Source organism: Pezoporus flaviventris, unplaced genomic scaffold, assembly GCF_033815535.1.
Source record: "Pezoporus flaviventris isolate CSIRO_AGI_PZ_B2104156 unplaced genomic scaffold, CSIRO_AGI_Pfla_v1 ptg000031l, whole genome shotgun sequence".
NCBI classification, from domain to species: Eukaryota; Metazoa; Chordata; class Aves; order Psittaciformes; family Psittacidae; genus Pezoporus; species Pezoporus flaviventris.
In genome coordinates, this window is record NW_026892579.1 from 54280209 (window position 1) to 54304597 (window position 24389).

The 24389-nt window shown below is 41.8% G+C and overlaps 1 protein-coding gene across 2 annotated transcripts in view; it reads left to right on the forward strand.

Moving 5' to 3' along the window:
• INTS9 (integrator complex subunit 9) overlaps nt 1–24389 on the forward strand; it is an 80940-nt gene that overhangs the window by 54534 nt on the left and 2017 nt on the right. The window contains exons 12-15 of one of the 2 annotated variants that reach the window (XM_061461118.1): nt 3142–3313; nt 7623–7747; nt 9164–9331; nt 21979–22077. In XM_061461118.1, the coding sequence (XP_061317102.1) occupies nt 3142–3313; nt 7623–7747; nt 9164–9331; nt 21979–22077 (564 nt within the window). Of the gene's footprint in view, nt 1–3141; nt 3314–7622; nt 7748–9163; nt 9332–15759; nt 17485–21978; nt 22078–24389 lie in introns of those variants that run through there. The other variant, XM_061461119.1, reaches the window with a different exon arrangement.

The window sequence follows — 24389 nt, forward strand, 5'->3', positions numbered from 1 at the left end:
AATAAAGTATTTAGAGAAAAATAAAACGAATGACATAGGAAAAAAAACAAGGTCCTGAAAACTGGATTAGAGGTCCTTTGTCTCCCTACAAAGTAACAGGAAGGGATTTGAAGCTTCCGTAATGCTCTGAAGAGAATACAGCTTTTATGTTTATAAACAATGATCATTTGTATAGCTATAACAGTGAAATAGGCTGTTGAGAGAATGCTTTTGCACAGAGTGCTGCTCTCACACCTTAGCAAAGGTTTAAATGCTGTGATTATATGCAGATATGAATATAATCCTGAGGAACCTGTGAAACAGAACTCTGGAATAACAGTTTGTGATTTTCAGAAGTGTGCTTCATGGAGTCACAGAATGGTTTGGGTTGAAAAAGACCTTAAAGCTCACCCAGTTCCAGCCCCCTGCCAAGGGCAGGGACACCTTCCACCAGACCAGGTTGCTCCAAGCCCCATTCAGCCTGGCCTCAAACACTGCCAGGGATGGGGCAGCCACAGCTTCTCAGGGCAACTTGTGCCAGGGCCTCACCACCCTCGCAGGGAAGAACTCCTTTCTCAGAGCTCATTTAAATCTCCCCTTTGTCAGGTTAAAGCCATTCCCCCTTGTCCTATCCCTACAGGCCTTTGTCAAAAGTCCCTCTCCAGCTTCTCTGTAGGCCCACTTAAGGTATTTGCAGGCTGCTATAAAGCTGTAAAAATGTATTTCATATATCTATCTGGTGGTCTCTGACAAAGTTTAGCCCTGGAATGTCACATATCTAATTTACTGTATGAGGTAGAAATTATCCCCTTCTTCCCATTTACCCAATTGAAACTGCATTTGCAACTTCAGTTTTGAGGCTTTTGGTTTCATGGGACCATTTCCTTCCCATACTTTTAAATGCCAGTATTTTATGGAATCAGATTTGTTTTGCCCATTGTCTGCTAAACTGCAGTTTTTATTACTGAAGCTAAGTTTAGATTCTAAATATTGCACTCCAGATGTGTTAATCAGAAATCTTTGCAGTCTTAATTGCAGAAATGTGTTTTCAAGATTCAGTGCTTATTAACCGCCAGAATGGTTACCGGATGTTTTTTCCAAATTTCCCTTTTGCAGACTAAACAGGATTTTGGTATTACTAGTAAGCTGCAAAAAGTTTAGTCCCCTAGATAATTCTTCCATGATCCAAGGATCCATGTGGAAGTAACAGGCTGTGTCCTCCTACAGCTTCCATCTTACATCAAACCCCAGAAGGAATCACATAGTCCCATGTAGGAAGGGACCTCAAGGATCATCTGGTCCAACCTTTCTAGGCAAAGCGTGACCTAGACTAGATGGCCCAGCATCCTGTCTAGTTGAATCTTAACAGTGTCCATCACCGGGGAGCCCACCACTGGAAAGATACCAATCCAGTTCCATTCTAGCCATTTAGGTATGGGGCAGCAGTTACAAACAGAAGTTTGTGTCAGAAGTCAGATGCAGAATTGCAGCAAAATACTTGCTGTTAGGAACTTGAAGGAGACCAAACTGCCGGCAACAACGGAGTGTGCAGCCAACTTCCTGTTGTTGAAAGGGCATTGATGGTAAGTTTGTACATTGTCTGTTCTAGCGCCAAAACGTATTTTTAGGTGATGGCAGCTAGAAGTTGAGTAGGGTTGATGCTTTTGCTCAGCGATGCGAAATTCAATTAAGAACCTAATTGTGTGATATCCTCAAGTTCTGAAGTGCTTTGTGGTGCATAAGTTGCTAAAAGGCTTAAAGGAAGCATTAGACTTCTTGGCTTTCTGTTCGTTTCCATATAGGCACACTATCTTGAGTTAGATCTACCATGGTAAAGTAACAAATAAAAGAGAATCTAAAAAGATGAATTACAGCTTTGAGAGACCAGAGGAGCTGCTTATCACAATGTTCTTTCTTAGTTCCTCTTTTGAAAATCAAATATGTTATAGTGAAAAGCAACGTCCTGAGTGGCAGGTTTTTGCGCTAGAAAGGCGTGATGCACACGTCAAGTTATGACACGTAGTGAAGAGCATTCTCTTTGCTAATTAGTTCTGTCATCTGGGGTTCCATGGCACAACAGCCCCAGAAACGTGTTGCTGAGCCCTGCATATGGGAATTCTGCATTCTGAGCCATGTTGCAACTCCTAGCAGGAGGCAGCAAAGTATGGTGAGATCTTTGATGAGCAGTGCCACCTCCTTTAAAAAACAGCTGACAAAGGAATTACTGTTCCTCTCTTTCACACCCTTTTACCACTCTTTATGTTTTCAGTTGTTCAGTGTGTGATTTCATTATGTTACATTGCATACTCTTTAAGAAAACTGTATTTACTGTTATTTTCAGGCTGGGGAAGGATACATATACCTGCCAAGAAAATACTTGCAAAATATTGCATGAGAGTGCTTGGCAGACTAGTCTATTAAACTGCTTTTTAAGTTGAACCTTGCTTTGCAGAGTAGAAAACAGTGGCAGGAGGAATGAAGCAAAATTCTTCCTCAAAAGCACCTTGATAAATAAACTTCCCCACCTTAGTAAAGAAATCTGTTCCACCTGCGTGGTTGATTGCACTCTGTTTGCCAGCTCTAGTCACAAGTACTTATTGCTTGGCTCATCGTTAGTAGTAGTTTCAGCGATAGTTAAGGAAAAGCAAGTCAGTCTGTTCTTTCATATGGTTTTTCGGAAGACTTGACTTTGTATGAACCCGTTACACCAATGAAACTCACAGTAACATACTGCTAAAGGCGAAATCGCCTTGGTACTACTGTGATGCAAGAAACTCGGGCTAAATATCAGTGCCCAGAGCTCTTTGTAGACATGGCAAATAGGAAAAAGCAGCTTATTTTGAATTTGGCAGCTGAGCATTCTGTTCACTCCAGGGAAGTCTAAGCAGGGAGTGTTTGCAGTTCTCTGTAGCTGTACTGCTGTACCAAAGAAGTGAGAGCAAGGACTAGGAGGCACCTGGCCCCATACTCTCACTTCCTTTTCATAACATATGGGGATAGTCATGACTAAATTTGTTGGAAAATCTAGGGGATAGGTAGGAAAGGACTCAGTAATGAGTTAAAAATAAACTGTAGAATATAATCTCATGTAAATAAACACACTAAACTACAGAGTAGAGGTGTGAAAAGTTTGTAATGTCTGGATTTTTGTTTTTCTTCCAGCTCATTCAGACAAACAAATTGAAACATTATCCCAGCATCCATGGAGACTTCAGCAACGACTTCAAGCAGCCATGTGTTGTTTTCACTGGACATCCTTCCCTTAGATTTGGGGATGTGGTTCATTTCATGGAGTTATGGGGGAAATCTAGCTTGAACACTGTTATATTCACAGGTAAGTAAAATGCAGATATCATTACCAAATTAACAAGAAGTTGGCCACATCCTAAGGGCCTTACTCATTTGTTCTGGGGCAGAAGTTTATGAGTTCAGTAGGAGCTCATCTAAATTAAGACCCCAGGATTGACTGTAGGGAGAAACGTAATTATTGCACCATTTAATTTGTTTTAGCCCTGCAGAGCCAACCTTTGCCACGCAGAGCCCATTCCCACCATTTCTAAGTAAAATCTCTGTTATGCCCAGCAGTAAAATGTCTACAGGAAATTAATTTTTGTACTGAAAGTGGCTGGCTGCAAGTCAAATCCAGGCAAGACCTAATTGGTACTGGTCAGAAAGGAGGAACACTTCTCTGTGTTTCATTGGAATCACAAACCTTTCCTCATCCCTCCTCCGGCCCTTTCACCAAAACCTCAGGCAATCAGTTTGTTTTATAGCTGTTACCCGTCACTCCTGACCTTCAAGGCAGTTTCAAGAGATATGCCCCAATTAAAGTAATTGGTAACATTGCAATATAGATATGCATTGTCTTGGAAATAGGGAATTCTGCTCCAGAATGGAGTCCAGCTGGGACTTCAATTAAAACCAGGGTGCGCACACCCTTTGCTGGGTTGTATATTTCAGGAATCCCTAGGAAATAGGTGGCATTAATCATGTTCTGAATGTACTACCCACCATCAGTGAGGGCGTCAGAAACTGGCCTCTGGTGGCAAGAACTCTTAATTTGTGCATTCTTATAGGGAGAGGTAATTGACCTTTCTTTCTGTGAAATAAGGAAATAGAGGAAGCTTCTATTAAAACATGGTTTTGGAAAGTTGTTAAGGCATCTGAATGGCCATCGTAACAGATACATTAAGTCATGGTCTTTTGAGGTTCATTCTACTTTATACTTCAAATTAAACTGTAGGTGAGATCTGCTTTGGTTGTGATGACCTTGGAGTGCACAGTGATTCCAGGTGCTTGTAATGGTTTTGTTTCCTAAATTCATCTATCCATGGCTTTTGGACTCTGTGTGTAGGCATACCCACTCAGTGATATGTTGCTAATTCCTTATGACTGTGTCAACTGGAACAAAGACGCATGGTTTAGCAGTGGACTTGGCAGTGTTTGGTGTATGGTTGGACTTGATGATCTTAAGGCTCTTTTCCAATCTAAATGATTGTGATTAATGTCTACAGAAATTCCTAAGAGATTAAATTCTTCTGTTCTCAGTAACTCCAGTGGAAATCTGAAGCACCTCCATCAATGCCCAGGATTTATTTTATTTAATTATGTAGCTTCTCCTGTTTTAAGATAAAACCTCTTGTAATTATGGAAGAATTGTGGTCCATTGAAGCAGTGTGTGATAGCAGATGATTTTCTAGCTTTTCCTGTGAAAGACTCCTAGCTTCCAGTAATTAAGACCTTTAAACTACAGGCAATCCAGTGTTGTTAATGATGACACTGCTTGTTCAGTCTGCAGGAGATGGGTAGTCTCCACCTTTCCAATTTGTAATGTAAAAGGCAACTATGAAAGAATATAGACTAAAACAGCAGCTGCAGCCAATAGGCAGGACACCAGCTGTGAGCAAGCCGTAGTGCTGCTCTGCTTGCTTGTGTTATCTGCAAATGTTACTGCTGAAGCAGTATTGAATAGATTATTGATTAAAAAATATTGAATGCCACTAAGCCACAAAGAAATTCTAGAAGAAAACACAGTAGAAGGAAGTCTGCTTCTTGCTGTCTCTCCAGTTACAACAACGCTGTAAAAACTAACTCCCTAGGAGATCTTAAAAACAGCTCATGTGTGCCACATCAGTGCAGTACAGTGGAAGATTTTATAACACAGTAGTAAATCGGGTCTCTTGGTGGGTGGGGAAGCTAAATACCTGTAATTCTGTCAGGAAAAAGTCAGTATGTGTCCTTGACAAGCTCTGTCTTCCATCAAACAGGTGAGTTTTGGTTTCTTGGTAGTTTCAGATCAGCTCTTCCTTGTATGTCCCATGAGCTCATTGTGAGACTAGCTCAAGTTATGTTTTCAGTAAGTTCTAAATCTTAAAAATCCTGGGTTAGAATTCCTTCACTAGAATTTCTCGCTTTTCCAAGGCTTTTACGTTCTTAACAGTTGTTCAGAGAGACTACAAACTGGATGCCATTTTGGATTTTTAGATCAAAAAATCCATATCTGTACGTTATCTGAGCCTAAAGATTCAAAAATACTTAGTCTGAATAGACTAAGTGGCATTATCAGGTACAAGCAGTCAAATCCATGTGCCATCCACAACACCAGAGAGGCTGGAAAACCTCTCTTCTGATGACTTTTTAAACTTACTATTTGTAATTTCATTGTACATCTCTAGCAGAAGACCTCCCATGTCTGACTTAAGTTTTCTGGTTTTCCCCAATAAGTTTTAAAGTATCTTCTGATTTAACCCTAACTGACCACTGACCATTCTTCAGTGAACACATTCTCAGTATTCTTTTTTTTTAAGCTTCTGTTCATTGCAGTTAAACTATACTGCCATTAGCTCCCATTTTCTACATCGATATTTTTAGGCTTTGTTTCACTGCCACTAACACATCTGCTTTTAACTAGCATGGCTTTTTGCCCAGTATAATTTTTGTTTCATGTGGATTCATGGCTTTTTGGGCATCTAGTAAGATGTTCTTGTACAACTATCATTTCTTGTTAATATTTCTCACTTTGATGTTCCCAGGCAGTTATTCTGACAGTTGCTTTAAACTTGGGAAAATTATCCCTTTGACAGTTCCAAACTTATGTATCATTGCCTGATGCTATATTCTGTTCTCACAGGGTAAATATAACCACATCGTGATCGCTGGGACTTAGCCAGTAGCAGATTTTTAGCCTAGCAATTAACTTGTCTTTATCAGTAGAATGAGGCCCAATATTGAATGTTGGATGCTGTGCTGGGTGCTGAACTTCCTGTGGTAAAGTTTTAAAGGCACTTTTTCTTGCTGTCTACATGAGAAATCCAGCCAGTGCTCTCATCAGGGTGATATAAAACTGCAGAAGATGGCTGTCTAAATCTATACTGAAGTCTGTATTTAAATGTCCTTTTTCTTCATCCTTTTGCACAGCCTGAGCAGATACCAGAGAAATACCTCATACTGTTTTCTAGCAAGGCTTGGTGCTTTGCAACTGTGCTTTGCTCTGCGGGTTGCCCTTTGAGACCCTGAGGTATGGAGTAGTCTGGTAGATAAGTCTTTCATGTATCTAGTAGATAAGTCTTTCTCATTCTGTACTATCCAGGCTAATTCCAGTCTTTCTTTCTCTAGCACTCCCTATATGTGATCTATCCCACAATTACCAGGTAAATAGTGATGGCATAAGTTTTTTGCAGACCATTAGTGGACCCCAGAATCAAGTGGCTACATGTATCTTACACTGCGCCACCTATGAGACCTACGTTTTCCTTCACCAAAAAAAAAATACTGTTTCTCTGTAGTATTCTCAGTGTTGTATTACTCTCTGTGTAAGTAAAAGCCCATTCAATGCATAACTTTTCCCTGGCAAACCTCTAATCTGATTTTTAAAAGTCAATAATAAAAGTACAAACAGGAGTTGAGACTTGCTAGGTCTAATAAAGATAACAACTAATAAAAGCCTTATCTCCTTCCGAATAGCCCCTACCAAAGACAACCTTCACTTCATACAAGCCTGAACTAGACCTGCTCTGTTGGCATGATTGTAAAAACCTCAATTGTCTGTCCTTCGGCAGGAGGGCTCTCTGCAGATTCTCTAGGGTTGTGTTAACATTTGGACCTTTGGACCCTTGTTTTTCCACCTGTTTAAACCTGGCACTTTGTTCAGAAATAAATAAAAAAATATGTATATATGTTGTAAGGGAAAAAAGGAGTTGGGAAGCAATGTGCCTGCAGCAGAGAACATCGGTATACTTTCATCAAGATATGAGCTTTTTTGTCACTGTGAAATACAAGATGACATTTGTGTTACCTTATGATACCCAAAATGTCTATGTCTTGCCTTCTTTTACAGGATTTGATTAAAAATAAGAGGTGATGTTTTTGTCTTCTTTAAATTTGTTATAAAAATTATGCAATAATGTGTTCAAATGAAATAGTATAGCTCTGTTGCTTGATTAAGGTAAGACTAATTGTGGGCATAATTTTCATCAAATTAACTGAAAATAACGGGTGAGAGAAGGAAGAAGGGAAGAGAAATCTGAAGCAGAATTAACATTGCGGAACAACAGTTTGTCTAGACTAGAATATGGAATCAGAGAGGCATTGGGCCATCTTTGTTTTTAATAGGCATTCAGTGTTTTCAACATTTCTCTTTTCAGAACCTGATTTCTCTTACCTGGATGCCCTGGCTCCTTACCAACCTTTGGCGATGAAATGTGTTTACTGTCCCATTGACACAAGACTGAATTTTATTCAGGTGTCTAAATTACTCAAAGAAGTTCAGGTAATTAATTTTCTGTTGCCTTTTCTTACGTTTCTTCACACAAATAGGTCAGTTGTGAGCAACTCTCACATTAAACAACAACAAAATTCAGACAACAGCCATATTCTTTTTTCCATGACAGCGCACATGGCTTTGAGCTCTCCTTTATCATGCTGCTCCAAAATGAGCATGACATGACTGCCAATCTGCACAGAGTGGCTAGAAGATCCCTAAAAGGTCAAAGTGCAGAGCAGGTGATGTGTAGATGTCTTTCTTCCTTTTTAGGTATATGTAGTCATAATAAGTTTTTCCCCTAGATTCTTTTTCTTGTTTGTTGAATAGGCCTGGCTGTGTCTAATATAAAGGGTACTGAGTACTGAGTATTCTCAACACCCTCAGCTTTAATCATCTCCTCTGCTCTTTATCCTGCAGTTGCTACTTGCTTTGGTCCTGGCACTGCTGCTCTGGAGTTTCACTCTCACATTTCTTCCAAATCCGCTACTTTCCTTACTCCATTGGCAAAATCCAGACTTCTATCTAGGAAGAAGACCAAAGCATTCGTGTAGTCTGTGCTCTCCCCCTTTGACTCTTTTTTTTGTGGCTTCTACTTGACCATGCAGTTTGTTTCTACTTAAATGTGCTTTCTGACTCGTGACATAATACCCGTTTGTTTTTTTTCCTGGCTGAGCTTTTCCCTTCATTCTATCTTCAACTTGTTGAACACAAAAATACATATTCTTCCAAACCATTTAACAATGCCTGGATCACTGTATCTTACTGTTCTGTGACCTGGCTTGTCATCATGCAACTGATAGCGATTGCCACTGCCTGTTTTTTGGACAAGCATCTCTTTCCATGTTACTACTGAAGTATAATGCTGTTTCCAAAACAGTCTGCAGAAACACTGTCTTGTCTTTTGGCTTCCTTATATACTGCAGCGATCCTTGTGGCAACCAGCCTATTTATGCTTTGCTAATATACTGCTGACAGGTCATGAAAACTCAGAGTTTATTGTGCTGTTTTGCAGCTTTGCATGTTGATACATCTGCCTCACTCCACACCATTGTATGATGGTCTTTGCCTCTACTGTCGTTTTCTCCCAGTATATATGGCAAGAATTCACAAGAAAAAGCTATTGAATATTCTTTTTTTTTTCTCCCTATGGCAGTTAACAAGACTACTGATACTGAAGTGGTGACTAAAGATACAAATGTAGGCCTTGTTAGTCTGGACACTGTTGTATACAAAGCAAAGACTGCCTGCCCCTTAACGATACTCACTGGATCTTCTGGGTTGCGTCTTTTGCATGTTTTTTTCATGCAGATAAACTAGCTTGCTAACAACAACCTGCAGACCTCCTTATGGTAGTAATTACTGCTGTAGGGCAGCACACAGAATCACCCACACATTTTTGTAAGTCACCGCATTCTTTTCCAGCCTCTTCATGTTGTTTGCCCAGAGCAGTACACTCAGCCACCACCCACCCAGTCTCATCGCACAGATCTGATGATAGACTGTCAGCCTCCACCAATGTCCTACCGCAGAGCAGAGGTGCTGACCCTTCCATACAAGCGGCGCTATGAGAAGATTGAAATCATGCCAGAAGTAAGTAGCAAAAGTGGGGGAAAAAGATGGTGGCTTCTTGCTCATACAATCGAATTCAAGCTCTTGCTTCAGTAGCCCCTTTGACTGATATCTTGGGGCTGTGATTTACTGTTTATTATGATCACATAAAGCACTTCCTATCAAATGGATGGCTAAGAAAGAAGCATTTCTGAGGGTGAATTTCACTGTGTAAACTAAAGGAGAATTGTGGGCAAGCAAAAATATATTCAGGTTAATTGTTCTATGCAAGGAGATATGGCATCTCTCCTATGGAGGCAAGCTGAGAGAGCTGGGCCTGTTCAGCCTGGAGAAGAGAAGGCTCCAGGGAGACCCTAGAGCAGCTTCCAGTGCCTGAAGGGGCCAACAAGAAAGCTGGAGAGGGGCTTTTGACAGGGCCTGTAGGGATAAGACAAGGGGAAACGGTTTTAAACTGAAAGAGGGGAGATACAGATGAGATCTTAGGCAGAAGTTCTTCCCTGTGAGGGTGCTGGGGCCCTGGCACAAGCTGCACTGAGAAGCTGTGGCTGCCACATCTCTGGCAATGTTGAAGGCGAAGCTGGTTGGGGGATTGAGCAACCTGGTCTAGTGGAAGGTGTCCCTGCCCGGGACAGGGAGTTGGAACTAAGTGGTCTTCTGACCCAAACTATTCAGTGATTCTTTGATACAAAACAAAGGGCAATCTCTGCTAGCCATCTGTGAGGCAAGCCAGTCATCTCCAGTTTAAATATGAGTAACTTGTGGCACTGCAGTTTGAATTAGTGGCCCAGGGCCATGGAAGGGATCCCAGGAATCTGAGTTTGTAGCCAGGAGTTGGGAGTCCTTCCCTAGCTGTACCTACCATGAGAAATAGCTTTTCCCCTGAGGAGCAGTATTCGGTCATATGTTAAAGGCAGTAGTGAGGTGACTCATTTGTATTATAGCAGTTCCAATAAACACTTAATTCCTCCAGTCTGCTGAAGTCCAGCAGGTTAATTGGTTGCTTGTAGCCCTCTGTACTGTGGACTGCTTATTCCTGCAGCATTTATTAATAATTTATTAGCCCCATAAATCAAATATAAATGTGTCCATAATACAAAGGGTAACCCATATTCTAACAGACATGATCTTAAAATATTTTTTGACAATCCAATCAGCACAAATGCTTCCTTGGATTGAAGGTCACAATGGCATTTTACAAACAGGCATTACTGCCATTTGGAAACTGTTGAATATGTAAGTCTACTTTTCCCCAGAGAGTAGAGGAAGCGCCCATAGTTAAGCCGAACATCGATACAGACTGGTACTCCCTTAATGACATCCCTCAGCCAGTCTGCAACACCCATTCCTACCATTTCACGTGTGTCTGCTTTGTACATCGCTTCTGTAAGGAGTCTTCCCAGCCCACTGGTTAGAGGACTGCCAGAGACAAGGAGGGATTATTTAATTAGAAAATATACTTGGATGCAACTCCATCATGGCATGTATATTTAATTGTTTTGGAAATTTGCATATTTATTGGATCCCATTAAACCTAAGAGTATCAAAACATGGCTTCCATTCACCAGTGTGACCAAAGCAAATCTTATATTCTGAGTGCAGAGAGCCAGCACATGGCTTACCTATTATTTAGATTCCACTGAAGCTTTGGGTTGTCCCCTGAACTGTGAGGGTGAGTGAAGTTTTGTATGTGAGCCTATCCCTGGTGTCAGCCCTGTGAAGAGAGTGAGTACCAGCTTTCCCTACAAATAGAATGCAAATTAGCACAGATGCTACAGATGAATATTCACCAACCCTCAGACATTTTGAAGTTCCTAACAAGGGGGAGGGTTGTTTAAAAGTGTAGCTGGTCTGTGCGAATGGCAGGTTCAGTTTCTTGCTCTGTCAGTCTTCCTGTGTGATCAGCACGAAGTCTAAACAACAAAATGCAGCTCACATTGGAAAGGACACCAAAGACTGCATAGTTCCTTGGCAAAGCTTATTAATCCAAAGGCTCATGTGGCTAGACTGCATCAGAAAACAAGTCAGTGTTTCTCTTGTTGGCTTGGCTGTTGGCAGCAGGATCCCTTACACTTGAGGCTCAAGAGGCCATGTGGATTCAGTCTCATTGGAAGCTATTTATGTGAAAATGCTCTCAATTTCTCAAACCCAGTCTCCAGTAGTTTTTAGGTGCTGTCACCAAAATGAATGGATTCTTCCTATACCTCTAGGTGAAAGCAGTACACAGAAATAAGAGCACTTCCCAAAACTGCTGTGGACAGTGTTATATTCACCAACCTGGGAACTGGCAGCAAAGAAGCACGCAGAAGATGAGAGCTGGTTTCTGTTGCATTCACTCTTAACTTGGAGAGCTTGAGCAGAAAGCTGCAGGCAGGAATGTTGACAGAAGTGTCCCTTTTTCCCTCTAACGAACATCAATCTGTTCACTCAGGAGTCCTAATTTCACAGGTATCTGTGCTCAGGGAGTCAAAACATTAAGTGATTTTTCCACATCCAGGTATTCGCTCTGGTTCCAAAGCTGAACTTACCAACTTGTTACAAAAAGCTACTTGGTACTTAGTGACACTACTGAAAAGATTTTTTGATATGATACAAAAAATTAGGCATACCAGATAATCCCTGAGACTTTCAGGAAAGCTTTTGTCCTTCCCCACTGGTGTTAGGTATATAGTGTTTGCTTGCCTGCGGGAGTTCTTTGAGAGTTAGACCTTGCTAGAGGTTAGGAACTTGCTGGAGGAATAACAATGACAACTTTGTAGTGATCACAGACTGTGTCTCCAGGACAATCTCTATTTCAGCATGTCTTCATCACATCACCATGGGAAGCCAGTTTTTGCTTCTGGCTTGACCTGCAGAGCAGTAATAAAGCATGGGAGGGATGGTATGTTGTCTTCCACTCTCTGTGACTTTGGTCATTGAGTCTGAGCAGCATAGTGTCACTATGTCATCTCTCCTACTCCGTGTAACCAGTTACAACAGCCAATCCCAAAGGATCATTTTTTTGGTTTTGAAATAAATGGGAGCAGATGCTTGTATTTCCTTTGATGCTAAACTCCCTTAAATAAGCACCTTACCTCCTGTTGTGGTCTAATAATTTTTATGTGCCATCTGCATGGATTGCCTCATTCCCTTCCCCAGCAGAAGAGCCCTGTCTGTCTGTCCTGTTGTGCAGAGAGGTAATTAGGGCATCATTTTTTTGAGGCTGATGCAAATGGTTGGTTTCAGGCAGGGCTTTCACAGTGGGGGCAAAAAATGGTTGTAACTTTCCCTTCTGCTGGGTCTGTTGTGCAGTACAGGATTGCACATATGATTGATGAGGCTCACTGGTGGGGAATATTTGCTGCCTAATGTCTTCTTTTCAGTAGTCTCATCCAATACCTGAATATATAGGAATTTTTATATTGCAAGGAAAGGGCATTTTTTTTCACATGGACTACCACTAGCTCTGGAGTTCTGTGAAGGCTCAAGTGGCAATTGGAAAGAGTGTTTCATAGCTCCTAGCAAACCTTGCAAAGGCTTCTTATTTGTCAAAACAGTGTCAGCCAAAAATGCAATGATGAAGTTTACCCTGGAAAAAAAGTAATTGCTACATGAGCTGCAGGGCTGAGACTTGTGTCTAAAGTACAGCTAAAAGCCTCATAAATGAACGTCTGCTTCAATGAAGCCCTGATCAGGGCCCTGTCCTAACAGCCACAGCCCTTTCTTAGACATGGACATGTGCTCAAACTGCTGTCTGTCTTAAAGCTTTTGAAAATCAAACAGTTGTCTCAGTTTGGTTTCAGTCAGTACAGACTGATGGTATGATAGTGTGAAAGTTCCTTTCCAAAACTGTTATAGTGGTTCAGATTCTGGCCTGTCAGACTACGGTAAATTTATATTGCTGGAGCTTGTCTACATTTCAATCACTTCACCGAAGAGCAAAGTCAGGTCAAGCAGGACTGTTGTATGTTAATGAGATTTACACTTGGAGCAGCTTTTGTTTAGAGAGAGGTTTTAACAGTCCCGAAGCACCAGGCTGGAATGGCTCTCAGAGGGATTGTGGAAACCTTCACATTTTAACTAATTTGTTCTTCTTGGCATCTGCTTTTCACTTTAAAAAATAATAAAGAAAAAGACTGCTTCCTGGAAATTGGCTAGGCATTGTCTATTCACAGGAGAATGATGGGAAAATGGAAAACACCTTCTGGAGCAAACAGATAAATTAAACGGTAGTGTTTGAGCAAATAATGTGCCTCCAGTTTAATTACAGCTGAACAATGGTGCGGATCACTTGATTTCAGCAGCAGACTGACTTCAGTGAGGGCTTTGTGGTTTAAAATACTCTATTTGCAAGTTCTTTAGAACACAGGCCAGTATAGGAGAGTGTGAATGTGCAATGCACAGCCTGTCATGAAGTGAAATTATAAACAGCTATTGCAGAGAAGAATTGGCAGCCCATTATAATGATGTAGCTTTCACGCCACCCCAACTTTCTCCTGGCCTGACTTATCTTTCTACATTGAATCTTGCCAGTTCCTTTTTTGAGAGAAAGAAAGGCAAAATGCAGCTTTCATCTTACCCCTCCAACTTCCTTCATGTTTCAGGGACTGAAGAGTTTTAATTTTTGTCTTTCTTCTAAAGCTCAGCTTATTTTGGTGAACCCACATTATCCAGTCTCCTGATCTCTCTGTTCCTTTTTCTCTGACTATTCCCCCTTGGATAAAGATTCCATAGTCTTACTATAAAGTAAATGAAATGTAACCCACCTGCTTGCTTCTACTTCTGTCATTCCTCCCTTCAGCTCCCAGCTCACTGAATCCACTGACTGTAAAATTGCCTAGAGTCCCTCCCTCATTTTTGAGTTTGACTTCACCTTTTGACATTCTACCAAAACTACTCTTGTCCCAGCTTTTACCGTCCGTTTCTTAGACACAGCCATAGCAACTGAAGTCTGCTGTCTTCTGCTTTATGTGATTGGTGTTCAATGCGGTCAGCTGTTCTGTTCTTAAAAATGTCTCCCACCTCAGTCCAGTGTCTCTTCTGCCTGGTCATTCAGCCTCCCATGCTTCTGCAGAGAATTCTCCTCCTTCCTCCCCTCTTTTGTTTGCTTTGAATGTGCTACCCTTCATTTCCTTTGCTTATTTTTTTTGCATTTTGTTGTTGTTTCTTCTGTACCTTTTTTCTGGTTGGTCTTACCCACATGTTGCCCTATTTAGATTGATGAAACTCAAATCTGCTTTTCTGCTCCCAGCCTGCATTTGCCTGCCTATATAAATGTCTGGGTTTGTTTCTCCCTTATTCTTGATGGCTGACTGTAAGATAACTCTCTTTTCTAGCCACACACCTCTCCCCAGTCAGCTTCAACAATATCACATTCTGACGACATTCTGACCCGTAAACTGGTTACTATTTTTTTTGATATTGTGGTTGATGCTCTTTTGATATCTTTCAAAATACTGATCTTTTGCGTCTATAAGCTGCTTGCCTTTACTTTTAAGATGTTTATGTCCTTGATTCCCCTACCTGTCATTCAAGTTTGAGGCTTATTTCTGCTTCAGCTGGTTCTGGCTTCCACCATCCTCTTGTACATTCCTCAAACAACTGTTTCCTGCCTGCTCCCTGGATGAGCAGCACACTGGGGAAGAGCTTCATTAAACAGCCATAAATCTACTTCATTACACTTCTTAAATACCTTCGTAAAACTGTCTCTTGGCACGGGACTGGCAAAAAGCCATTTTTTAGCTTTAGTACTGAGACTACTGCTTATGTTCTCACCCAGGATTATTTCTTGTTGGTTGGTCAGTATGTATATTTCTGGATTTCTAGGCTTCAGCACGTTGATCAGGAGCCCCGGTCCATTAGTTGAACATGGAACATGTACATGAAAAAGTAGAGGCTTATTTTGTTGCTCAAAACTGCAGAACTATCCCTTCAGCTTGTTTTATTTCTCCACTAGATATTGGCTCTATGGAAGAGTAAAGCTAAGATGTAGGCATTTGCAAGCAATAGTATCAAAACTTCAGATATTTATGGCATGAGTCTTCATCCACCGAAGTTAATGAGACTGGAAAATCTGCTCCAGAGAGAATTGTATCAGACCCACAGACACTGAAAGATCTATTAAGTGAGGGTTAGTTTAGCAACTTAATCATCCCATTTAAAACACTTGGATTCTGTAAAATCTGAGGCTGGAGATCCAACAAGACATGACTCGGATCACCCACTAATGATTATATAGATGCCCTTAGTTCTCAGATGTTTATTCTTCTCTATTGGAAATGCCCTTGTTCCTTTAAGTCTCATTACAAAAATTCCTCAAATTCATTGTACTGCACAGTAGCCTGCAGCAAAGTTGTGCCTTGTTTAATGTGCTTGCTGGTCATGAATGCTTACTGCACAGGCATATTTAAATCTTTAGACTTTTCCCCTTCAGTGCATGTGTTTGACTACATATCTATTTGTTTCCTCTGCAGGATCTGATACTTGCAGACTTTCTGCACTCAGACTCTGCCTGATTTAGCAGATGGTATAAAGCCAAGGCTGAATCTGTTTGAGAGTTCTGCCCACGCCATAACCTCTTGTGCATTTCTGTGTGTGGTTTTAAGTGACAACATAGCTCCTGGTGCTTAAATAGTGAAGGGATAAGAAGAGGCAGGGAGGTAGGAGGTGAGGTAAATTGCCTTCCTTTCCTAACATTGCTATCCAAATATAGTGACAGGATGAAGAGCATGTATTTTCTTCTGTTTATAAGACTGACTATACAGGTCAACCCTACTTGTGAAAGGGCTATTTCACAGCTCTTAAGCATGTGGAATATTTGGTCACTTTTTTCCTATTAAAGATAAACTGGGAAGATGCTTTTCTGCATTCAGAAACTGGATTTGATGTGTGTGAGGAGCAAGGTGAGTGGAGAGATGGAGGATGAGGCAGGTTGTTCTTTGCTCAGATTTTGCTGAGGACTACTTACTGTAAAATCCTCTGTGAAACTGTTCCCTGGGCCCTGGTGGACTCCCTCTGAAGGCAAGCAGATCTCAAAATCTTTGGGCTTTTTCTCTAATAAATGGGAGAGAATATTTTTCTGTCACATACAAATTGCATCTATTTTTAAGGGCTAGGATCTGGCTGAGAGTCTCTTCATACCTGGCAAGCTACGAGGCTGTAAACAATCATTTCACCCGGAAATGGAAGTGCCCTCATGGGTTACCTGTCCAGAACCCAGGTGCAGTTAGTAATAGAGTTTATAATGTGCCTCAAAAAATGTTAGGCACCAGCTTCAAATTATGAATACTTTTGCCCCTGCTGTTCCCATTAGAATGCTGTTCAAACCCCCACTGTCTCTGATGGCTAGAAACATCCTAATTTCCTGCTTACGCTTATTCATGGCTGTTCTGCACATACTTATCTTAACATCATGTTTTAGCATAAATACATTTTCCCTTTTGTCAGTATTTTCCCTGTGATGTTTACATAATCACATTCTCCTTTTTGCTTTCTTTTTACCAGGCTAAACAAGCAAAGATATTTAGTTTCCCCGTACAAGACAGCTTTTCCTGCCCTAATCTACCCTTCAAAATATCTTACTTGAACTTAAATTACCCACAATTTACCAGTAGTTCAGATGAGATCTTCCTGGGCCCCATGTAATAGCAGTAGCTCATCTCAGCTAGAATTACCTGGTATTTTCTGGAGCTGCATTTAGCTTTTTCATGGCCGTGTCACATTTGTGACTCTCAGTACTCATGGGATGAACTAGTACCCCTGGACTCTTCACCTCTGTCATTTCCAGGAGCTGCCAGCTCACAGCAGAAATTCTCAGTATTGGTTAACCCAGCCCCTGGCCTTGTATTTCACACTATTGAATTTTGTCTTGGCTTTCTCACTCCAGTTCTTGAGGTCATCTAGTTTTTCCTGTATGATAGTCTGATCTTTCTTTCTATTGAGGGTGCCTCTACAAACTTCAGTGAGGCCTTCTGAACACTCTTCATTCTGTACTGAGTCATTTATAAAAATTGTATGGGAGTAGGCTCAAGACAGACTCTTTAGGGGTCAGTCTGGGAATATCTTTGCTTTAGCCAGTGCTTTCCCCACCTCAGGGCTGCTGTGCAAATCCAATTTGTAATTTCCCATGTGGTACCTTGGTAGTGCTTCATAAAGCACATACTGGGGCTGCCCCAATTCCCTCAGTAGTTGTCTTCGCAGAGGAAGCTCTTGTGTTGGTCACATGTGATCAACTATTGATGATATTTAAAATTTTTTCTTCATTTACTTTATTGTACTTGTGTGTTCTTAAACAGTACAGTAGCATTAACGATGGACCCCTCTAGTATAATTTCTGAGTTCTACGTATTGCTCAAGCACTGAACAGAACTGGTCCCTGCTACAGGGAATGAATTACAACTCTATTCTTTATTTTCTCTAAGGACTTGCAATGGATTGAGTTCATAATGGGTCTGTTCTGCCCAGTGGTTTCACATCTCTGTTTTATGTCTTTGATTTCTCTGGTTTGATCCAGAATTGCAACTCTGGCTTCTACCTCTAAGGCAGAGTTCATACATTTGTGCACAGTGTGCAGATACGGAAAATACATTTTTAATGTTGATGTAAAAACCCAGCTGTGTCCATTTCTAAATACACATCCTATAACCTAGTGTATACATCAGTGAATTTCAGATCTTAAAGGTTAAAGAGATTTTAAGTATTGCTAAGCTTTGCTGTGGTACTGCCTGTTCCTCTTTGCTCCAGTCCTAGAGGGTGAAGGTCCAGCTCGCCTCACTCAGCTCAGGCTTTGCCTCTCCTTGCTGGGTCAGACTTCTTACCATAATGCTGTTGCACTTATAAAACTTAGAGGTGAAGAAGGAAAAGGGAGGAGTTTGGAGAAGTGTCGTAGATATCTAGGAATAATTCACTGGTAGTCACCACTGCAGCTTGGATGTTAAAATACTGACTGGTGTATGTCTGTCCCTGGGAAAATCATCCACAAGACCAAGACCATGTGTGGTAAAATTCTGGTCCTCTCCTGATTTTATTCACTTATTATTCAGCCTCAGGGTTGTTGTTTTTTTTTCCCTCCAAGAGTTTCAGATTCTATCCTCAGTTATTGTTCATCCCTTAATTACCAACAAGAGGATTTTGGGCTGGTGACAGAAGACAGCATGTGACCATAAGCCTAGGGAGAGTTGTCCCTTGTGAATCCTGAGTAGAGACTTCAGAGAAACCTAACACTTGTACTTTGTTCTTCTTTATAAATAACTGTAGTTTGGCTAACAGAAGTGTTTGGCTTCACATACTATGCGTCAGATCTCATTTTGTTGTGTGAAATGCAATCCTAGACAAATGATTCACCTGCAGTTTACATTAAAAATGTCTTTGCTTTGTAAGAGCATAGATGGACAGCTCTGATCACAGGAGCAGCACATCCCAAGCTGAGTCTTCTCTCCCGTAGCCGTTACAAGGTTCACATCAACACTTGCAGTTTCAGACTACTGAGAGTCAATGACTTAGGTTTTGGTTGGTCTCTGTTTTAAAATTCCCTTAACAGGAGGGATTGAAAAAATGAAATACACAGTACACATACACAGACAAGTTGGTCTTATGGCAGTCCAAGGGCCCATCCCCAGGCAGGGGATTGATTAATGTGATGTTAGTTCTCAGTGCTGTGTGTCTCTGCTTTCGTGACTTTCCTGGTGCCAGCATGTGGCATTAGACTTGTGATAATGACTGGAAGGAAGACACATTTATTCTTGCATAGTGGGGGGCTTTTCAGTCTCACAGACAAAGGCATAACAAGATCCAGGAACTGAAAGTTGGACAAATTCAACCTTGAAATAAGACACAGTTTCCTAGCTGCAGGGAAAATTAAGGTTTGGAACAGCTTGTGACAGGAAATGGTGGCGTTGCCATTGCTTGGAGTATAGACATGTTTTGCTGTCTTTCTGAGAAGAGTTTCTTTAATCCAGCATTTTGGAAGAGTTCTGTGTGTGTAGGAGGTCCGTTGAAGGGAGTATATCACTGCTGTCTGGTCTTGGTGGGTGAATTACTGGATATGATTAAATGACCTTTTTGGTTTGGGTCAGTGAACTTCTATAATAAGAGGATTGGCCGCAACATGGAGAGGGCTGTGAGACAAAGCAATATCTTAGAGAAAATAAAGATTAACATCTGCCTTACTGTTTGACTTTTAATAATTAAAGTATTGCTGTTCACCAGCTGTGTGGTTAAAAGCTATATAAATGTTAATAACAAAAGTATTTCAGTGGCAGAAGAGGACTTGGATTCTAAGCAGAGCTCTGTTTTTTAAGGACCTTTCTCTTTTCAGTGTTTGTCATTGTTCCATGTATTCTTCATTAGAGGCCACTTCGTATCGATCCTCCTCTGGAAGGTTGTAGAAATGGAAAGTGCCTTCGACCACTGCAAAGTGCAGCTATAACACACTGCTGCAAGTGTTACTATTTTTAGATCCCAGGGGAAATCTGAAGCAATGATTATCATTATATTTTCATTCTCTTAGCCTTCAACAACAAATTGTAAAGGCTGTGTTCAAACTGCTGGCTTCAAAGATCCTGAAGAGGTTCCAGAGAGACAGCAATGTGAATTACTCCATGAAATTTTGATTTCTAAGATCCACCAAGTCTGAATATGTGCAAAATTTAGGGGATTTGAATGCAGCCCTAAAATGTCTGTGTGTTTCCAACACAATCATCTATCCAACTGTTTTATTTCAAGGAGATGCTCTCAAAATGTTCCTGCAGCTTTAATAGTGGTAGGTAAGATTCTCATGTGTCATTAGAATTTGCTGAACTTTGCTGTCATTGAAGCCAACAAACAGGAAAACCTTCTCAGTTCTTCAGTGGCAAAAGGATTAGGCCTGTAGTGAGTGCTTTTTGAAGTCAAGTTCGCTTGCTTCTATGTTCACAAGGATTAGAGCTTTGCAGTAATACAGTGATCACCTACATAATCATAATTTACGGCAGACCTGAGTATTCAGTAGTAAAGTATTGGTATCTGAAGTCTCTTGAGAAATGGCAGGATTCAGTTGTTCTGCTCCATCCCGCTCCTGGTTTGAATGCTGTTGGGAAATCACTAGATGGTCTTTGGTAAAGAATATAATCTTTCTTTGCCTCAGGTGCATTGTCTACAAAATGGGAACGTACATGCTTTTCAAAAATCCATTCAGTTTCTCTCATGCTTTTCATACATGGGAGCATCTGGTAAGGTAAAGATTAGAATGACTCATAGAATGGTTTGGGTTGGAAGAGACCTTAAAGCTCACCCAGTTCCAACCCCCCTGCCACAGGCAGGGACACCTTTCACTAGACCAGGTTGCTAAAAACCTGCTGGAGTTGCCTTGCTGGCATGGCAATTGTGATAGCTGGTTCTCCAGAGCTTTGCTCTGTGGAAGTGCTGCAGTAGCTGACTGAAGTTTCAAAATAATTTGTTTACCAGGAGGTTAAGCTTTTCTTCATGTATGGCTCCAACTGGAGGTGCCATGTGCTTGGAAATGAAAAGGAACCATGAAGGTCATCTTGTAGGGGCTCTTTTTACATGAGTTGGGTTGATGCTCTGGGTAGGTTGATGGTACAACTATCAGGATAAACAGCCAAGTGGATTCTGTCCCTTTAGGTGTTTCTTCTCGGGTCTAAAAAGTCTTCCCATTCAGAGGTGTAATGCATGAGCAATCTTACCCATTTTTGTTCTGTGAATCTGCAGGGTTTCCCCACAGTCACAGAGCAGACTTCCTGCATCCGGGCCTTCAAGTCCACAGTGAATAACAGGGAGGGATACTCGGAAAGAGCTCAGGCTGCTGGCCCATGTAGCGTGAAGGTACCTCTTTATCTAGGACTAGGTGCTGGCTGCAGTCATGGACAGAACTCCAGGGCACCTAGTGCCTAGATGACAGTATATGTCATCTAAAATTCCTTCAGAGGGGAAAAAGAGAATAATTTCCTGTGTTCATGAGCACTGTTTTCTGCAGTGTTCCTTTGGAAACAGGGCTGGGAGAGGTGCTTCCCTGTTGGCCAACCTCCACAAGTCTCAGCAGGTACAGTACTGCCCACTCCACATTCACTGCCAACACCCCCTGTGCAGATGAGCTTGGGAGGTTGCCATTGAATTCAAGGATGGAGCCAAAGCTAAATTTTATTTCTTTCAGAGAGGAATTACAGAGAAGGTAGTGGCAGGGTTTCTGTACAGTGTTGTGAGGAAAAATTTCAGACCAGTCAACAGAGCCACTGGGTTTTAAAGGGCAAACTCCTTTCTTCCAGCTATTCTGCAGTCAGAATGCTGCAGCAGTAAGGAACTGAAAAGAAAATGGCTTGGATTTTTCCATTGTCCATCAACACAACAAACATACTAAGCAATGCCAAATTAGATTATGAGGTTTACTAATCAAAATTGTTAATGAATTAATTGATGTCTTTTTAAACAAGGGTTCCTTTTAATTGGGCTTTTTGAGGCTTGCCTTGGTTATTGAAAACCTTATGCTGCTCTGATAACGGTATGAAAGTCAGTAGCTTTAAGAGCTGGGAGGAGGACAGAGCAGGTAAGAGGAGCACTTTGTCATTGTATCAGTGGTTTTGTGTTTACAGTTCATTAGTCCATGTTTAAAAATACCATGCTGCCAATTTAAATCACAGCTGGAGTCATACGAAGTTTGAAATTATCACTTGCTGAACAAAATCCTTCTTTTGCTTTAGCTTGCAGATTCGCTTGTGCCCTTGGAGATTAAGCCTGGTATTTCCTTAGCAACAGTTTCTGCCGTGTTGCATACTAAAGACAACAAGCATGTGCTGCAGGTACAGTATAATGGGAAAAGGAGAAAAATATCCTTACACTGGGTTTCCTGCCATCTGGGACCCCAGCTGTTCTCATGAGACAACCCCTTCAACAGCTCTTTTCCTATTGAAGCACAGTCAGATGCTTTGTCCTGGCATGTGCAAGTGAGGAATTACACTTAGAGTAGAGAGTGGGATGCAGATAAATCTCTACCCTCTTTTTACTGGCCACGTGCCTGGTGAAGATAAAAAGGGAAACGCGATTATTCCTGAAGAGAGGCTACAAATCATTCTGCTCTCCTCTATAACCCACCCACCAGGATCAGCGTTATCCTCCCATGGACTTAGAACTGAGGGTGAGAGGAGAGAGATGACTTAAAACATCAGACGTGTGAAGGGTCTGTCTTCCTTAAATTGCCCTGTTCTCTAAGAAGCAGATTGCACATCCTTGTGCAAAGAGTGTACACTCTCTTTCTACCACCTCCTTTAGCCTGGCACCGCAATTCGTGGCAGTAGTCCTCTGCAGAAGGAGATGTCTGGTGGACCTGCTTAGTGGTGGATGCCCTGATGCCCTTTCTCCTTTGACGCATAAGCATGCAGGGAACTTGGTGAAGCCACACTGCATGCTGCTGCTTTTCTCAGTGGGCAGCAGAGCAAAGCTGCACTTGGGAAGAGGGGCCAGTGTGGCAATGTCTTTAATGCTGGGATGTAAATATCAGTGAAGGATTTATATCGGTGCACAGCAGGCAGTCTTACTTTTTCCGAGTCAGTTCCCTTGCAACACTGGGTAACACTGAAAAAAACGGAATATTGCAATCCAGTTGATCTGAGACCGCTTTCTCTTTTGTGATGTTCATTTAATCTCTTCTCTACTGATCCTTGATACCAAATAAATGTGGACCTAGCCTTAAAATGCAGAGTCCCCATAAGTGGATGAGGTAAGCCAGCACAGCAGTATCTGTCAGTATTGGCTGAGCCTGGAACCTCTGGGAGTTACAGAAGTTGTGCGTAGACAAGCCTCAAAAACTCTATCTACAAACACAGAACCATGTGAATGATTCATGCGTAAATAACATCATGCATGCACGTAGGCACACCAGCTAAAGGGAAAATGGTGGGGTTTGTGAAGTGAGTCAAGTGCATCCCTGCTTGTGGAATTGGAGCCTAGCAGATGGCATTTCTCTCCTAAGGATGAAAAACCTTCCCTGGCTGTTGAAAGAAACATGGGGACATCACCACAGCAGGTTCAGACATGATGCTACATGATGGGAAAGATCCAGAGTTGAAAGGAGACCAGGCTGTCACCTGGAGAGTACTGGGTGCTACGCAGCACTGGAGTTGCTTCAGGCAAATTCCCCGTGTGTCATGCAAGACGCACCCCTATCAAATAGTCTTCCCAAAATTTTGGGAGAAATTTTACCAGCACCTTTTTCCCAGGGACTGAGTTGCTAGTTCACTGGGAAAGACCAGTGCTGACACTTCCATAACCTAACAATCCCGGCGCAGGGCACATGAACTTAGAATCATGGAATCACAGAATAGTTAGGGTTGGAAAGGACCTTAAGATCATCCAGTTCCAACCCCCCTGCCATGGGCAGGGACACCTCACACTAAACCATGTCACCCAAGGCTTCGTCCAACCTGGCCTTGAACACTGCCAGGGATGGAGCGTTCACAGCTTCCCTGGGCAACCCATTCCAGTGCCTCACAACCCTTACAGTAAAGAATTTCCTTCCTTATATCCAATCTAAACTTCCCCTGTTTAAGTTTCAACCCATTACCCCTTGTCCTATCACTACAGTCCCTAATGAAGAGTCCCTCCCCAGCATCTCTATAGGCCCCCTTCAGATACTGGAAGGCTGCTATGAGGTCTCCACGCTGAACAGCCCCAACTTCCTCAGCCTGTCTTCATATGGGAGGTGCTCCAGTCCCCTGATCATCCTCATGGCCCTCCTCTGGACTTGTTCCAACAGTTCCATGTCCTTTTTATGTTGAGCACACCAGAACTGCACACAGTACTCCAAGTGAGGTCTCACGAGAGCAGAGTAAAGGGGCAGGATCACCTCCTTCAAGGTAACTTATTTTACGTGATAATTTCCCCACTGTTCTTATAGGAATCTGGTTTTCATCTCCATGAAATGATCTTTCAAAAGTGCTTAGTTAACTCCACACCGTGCCCGCACATGCAGCAGCATACAGCACTGGGTCAGCTACCGCTGCACGTGCTAACCCTCCCTCGCCCTCCCTGCTGATGGAGAAGGGTCTCAGGGATCAGTTAAGCTTTCTGAAGCAGCACAAAGTTACACCCAGATCACACTTCAGTGATTTTTCAG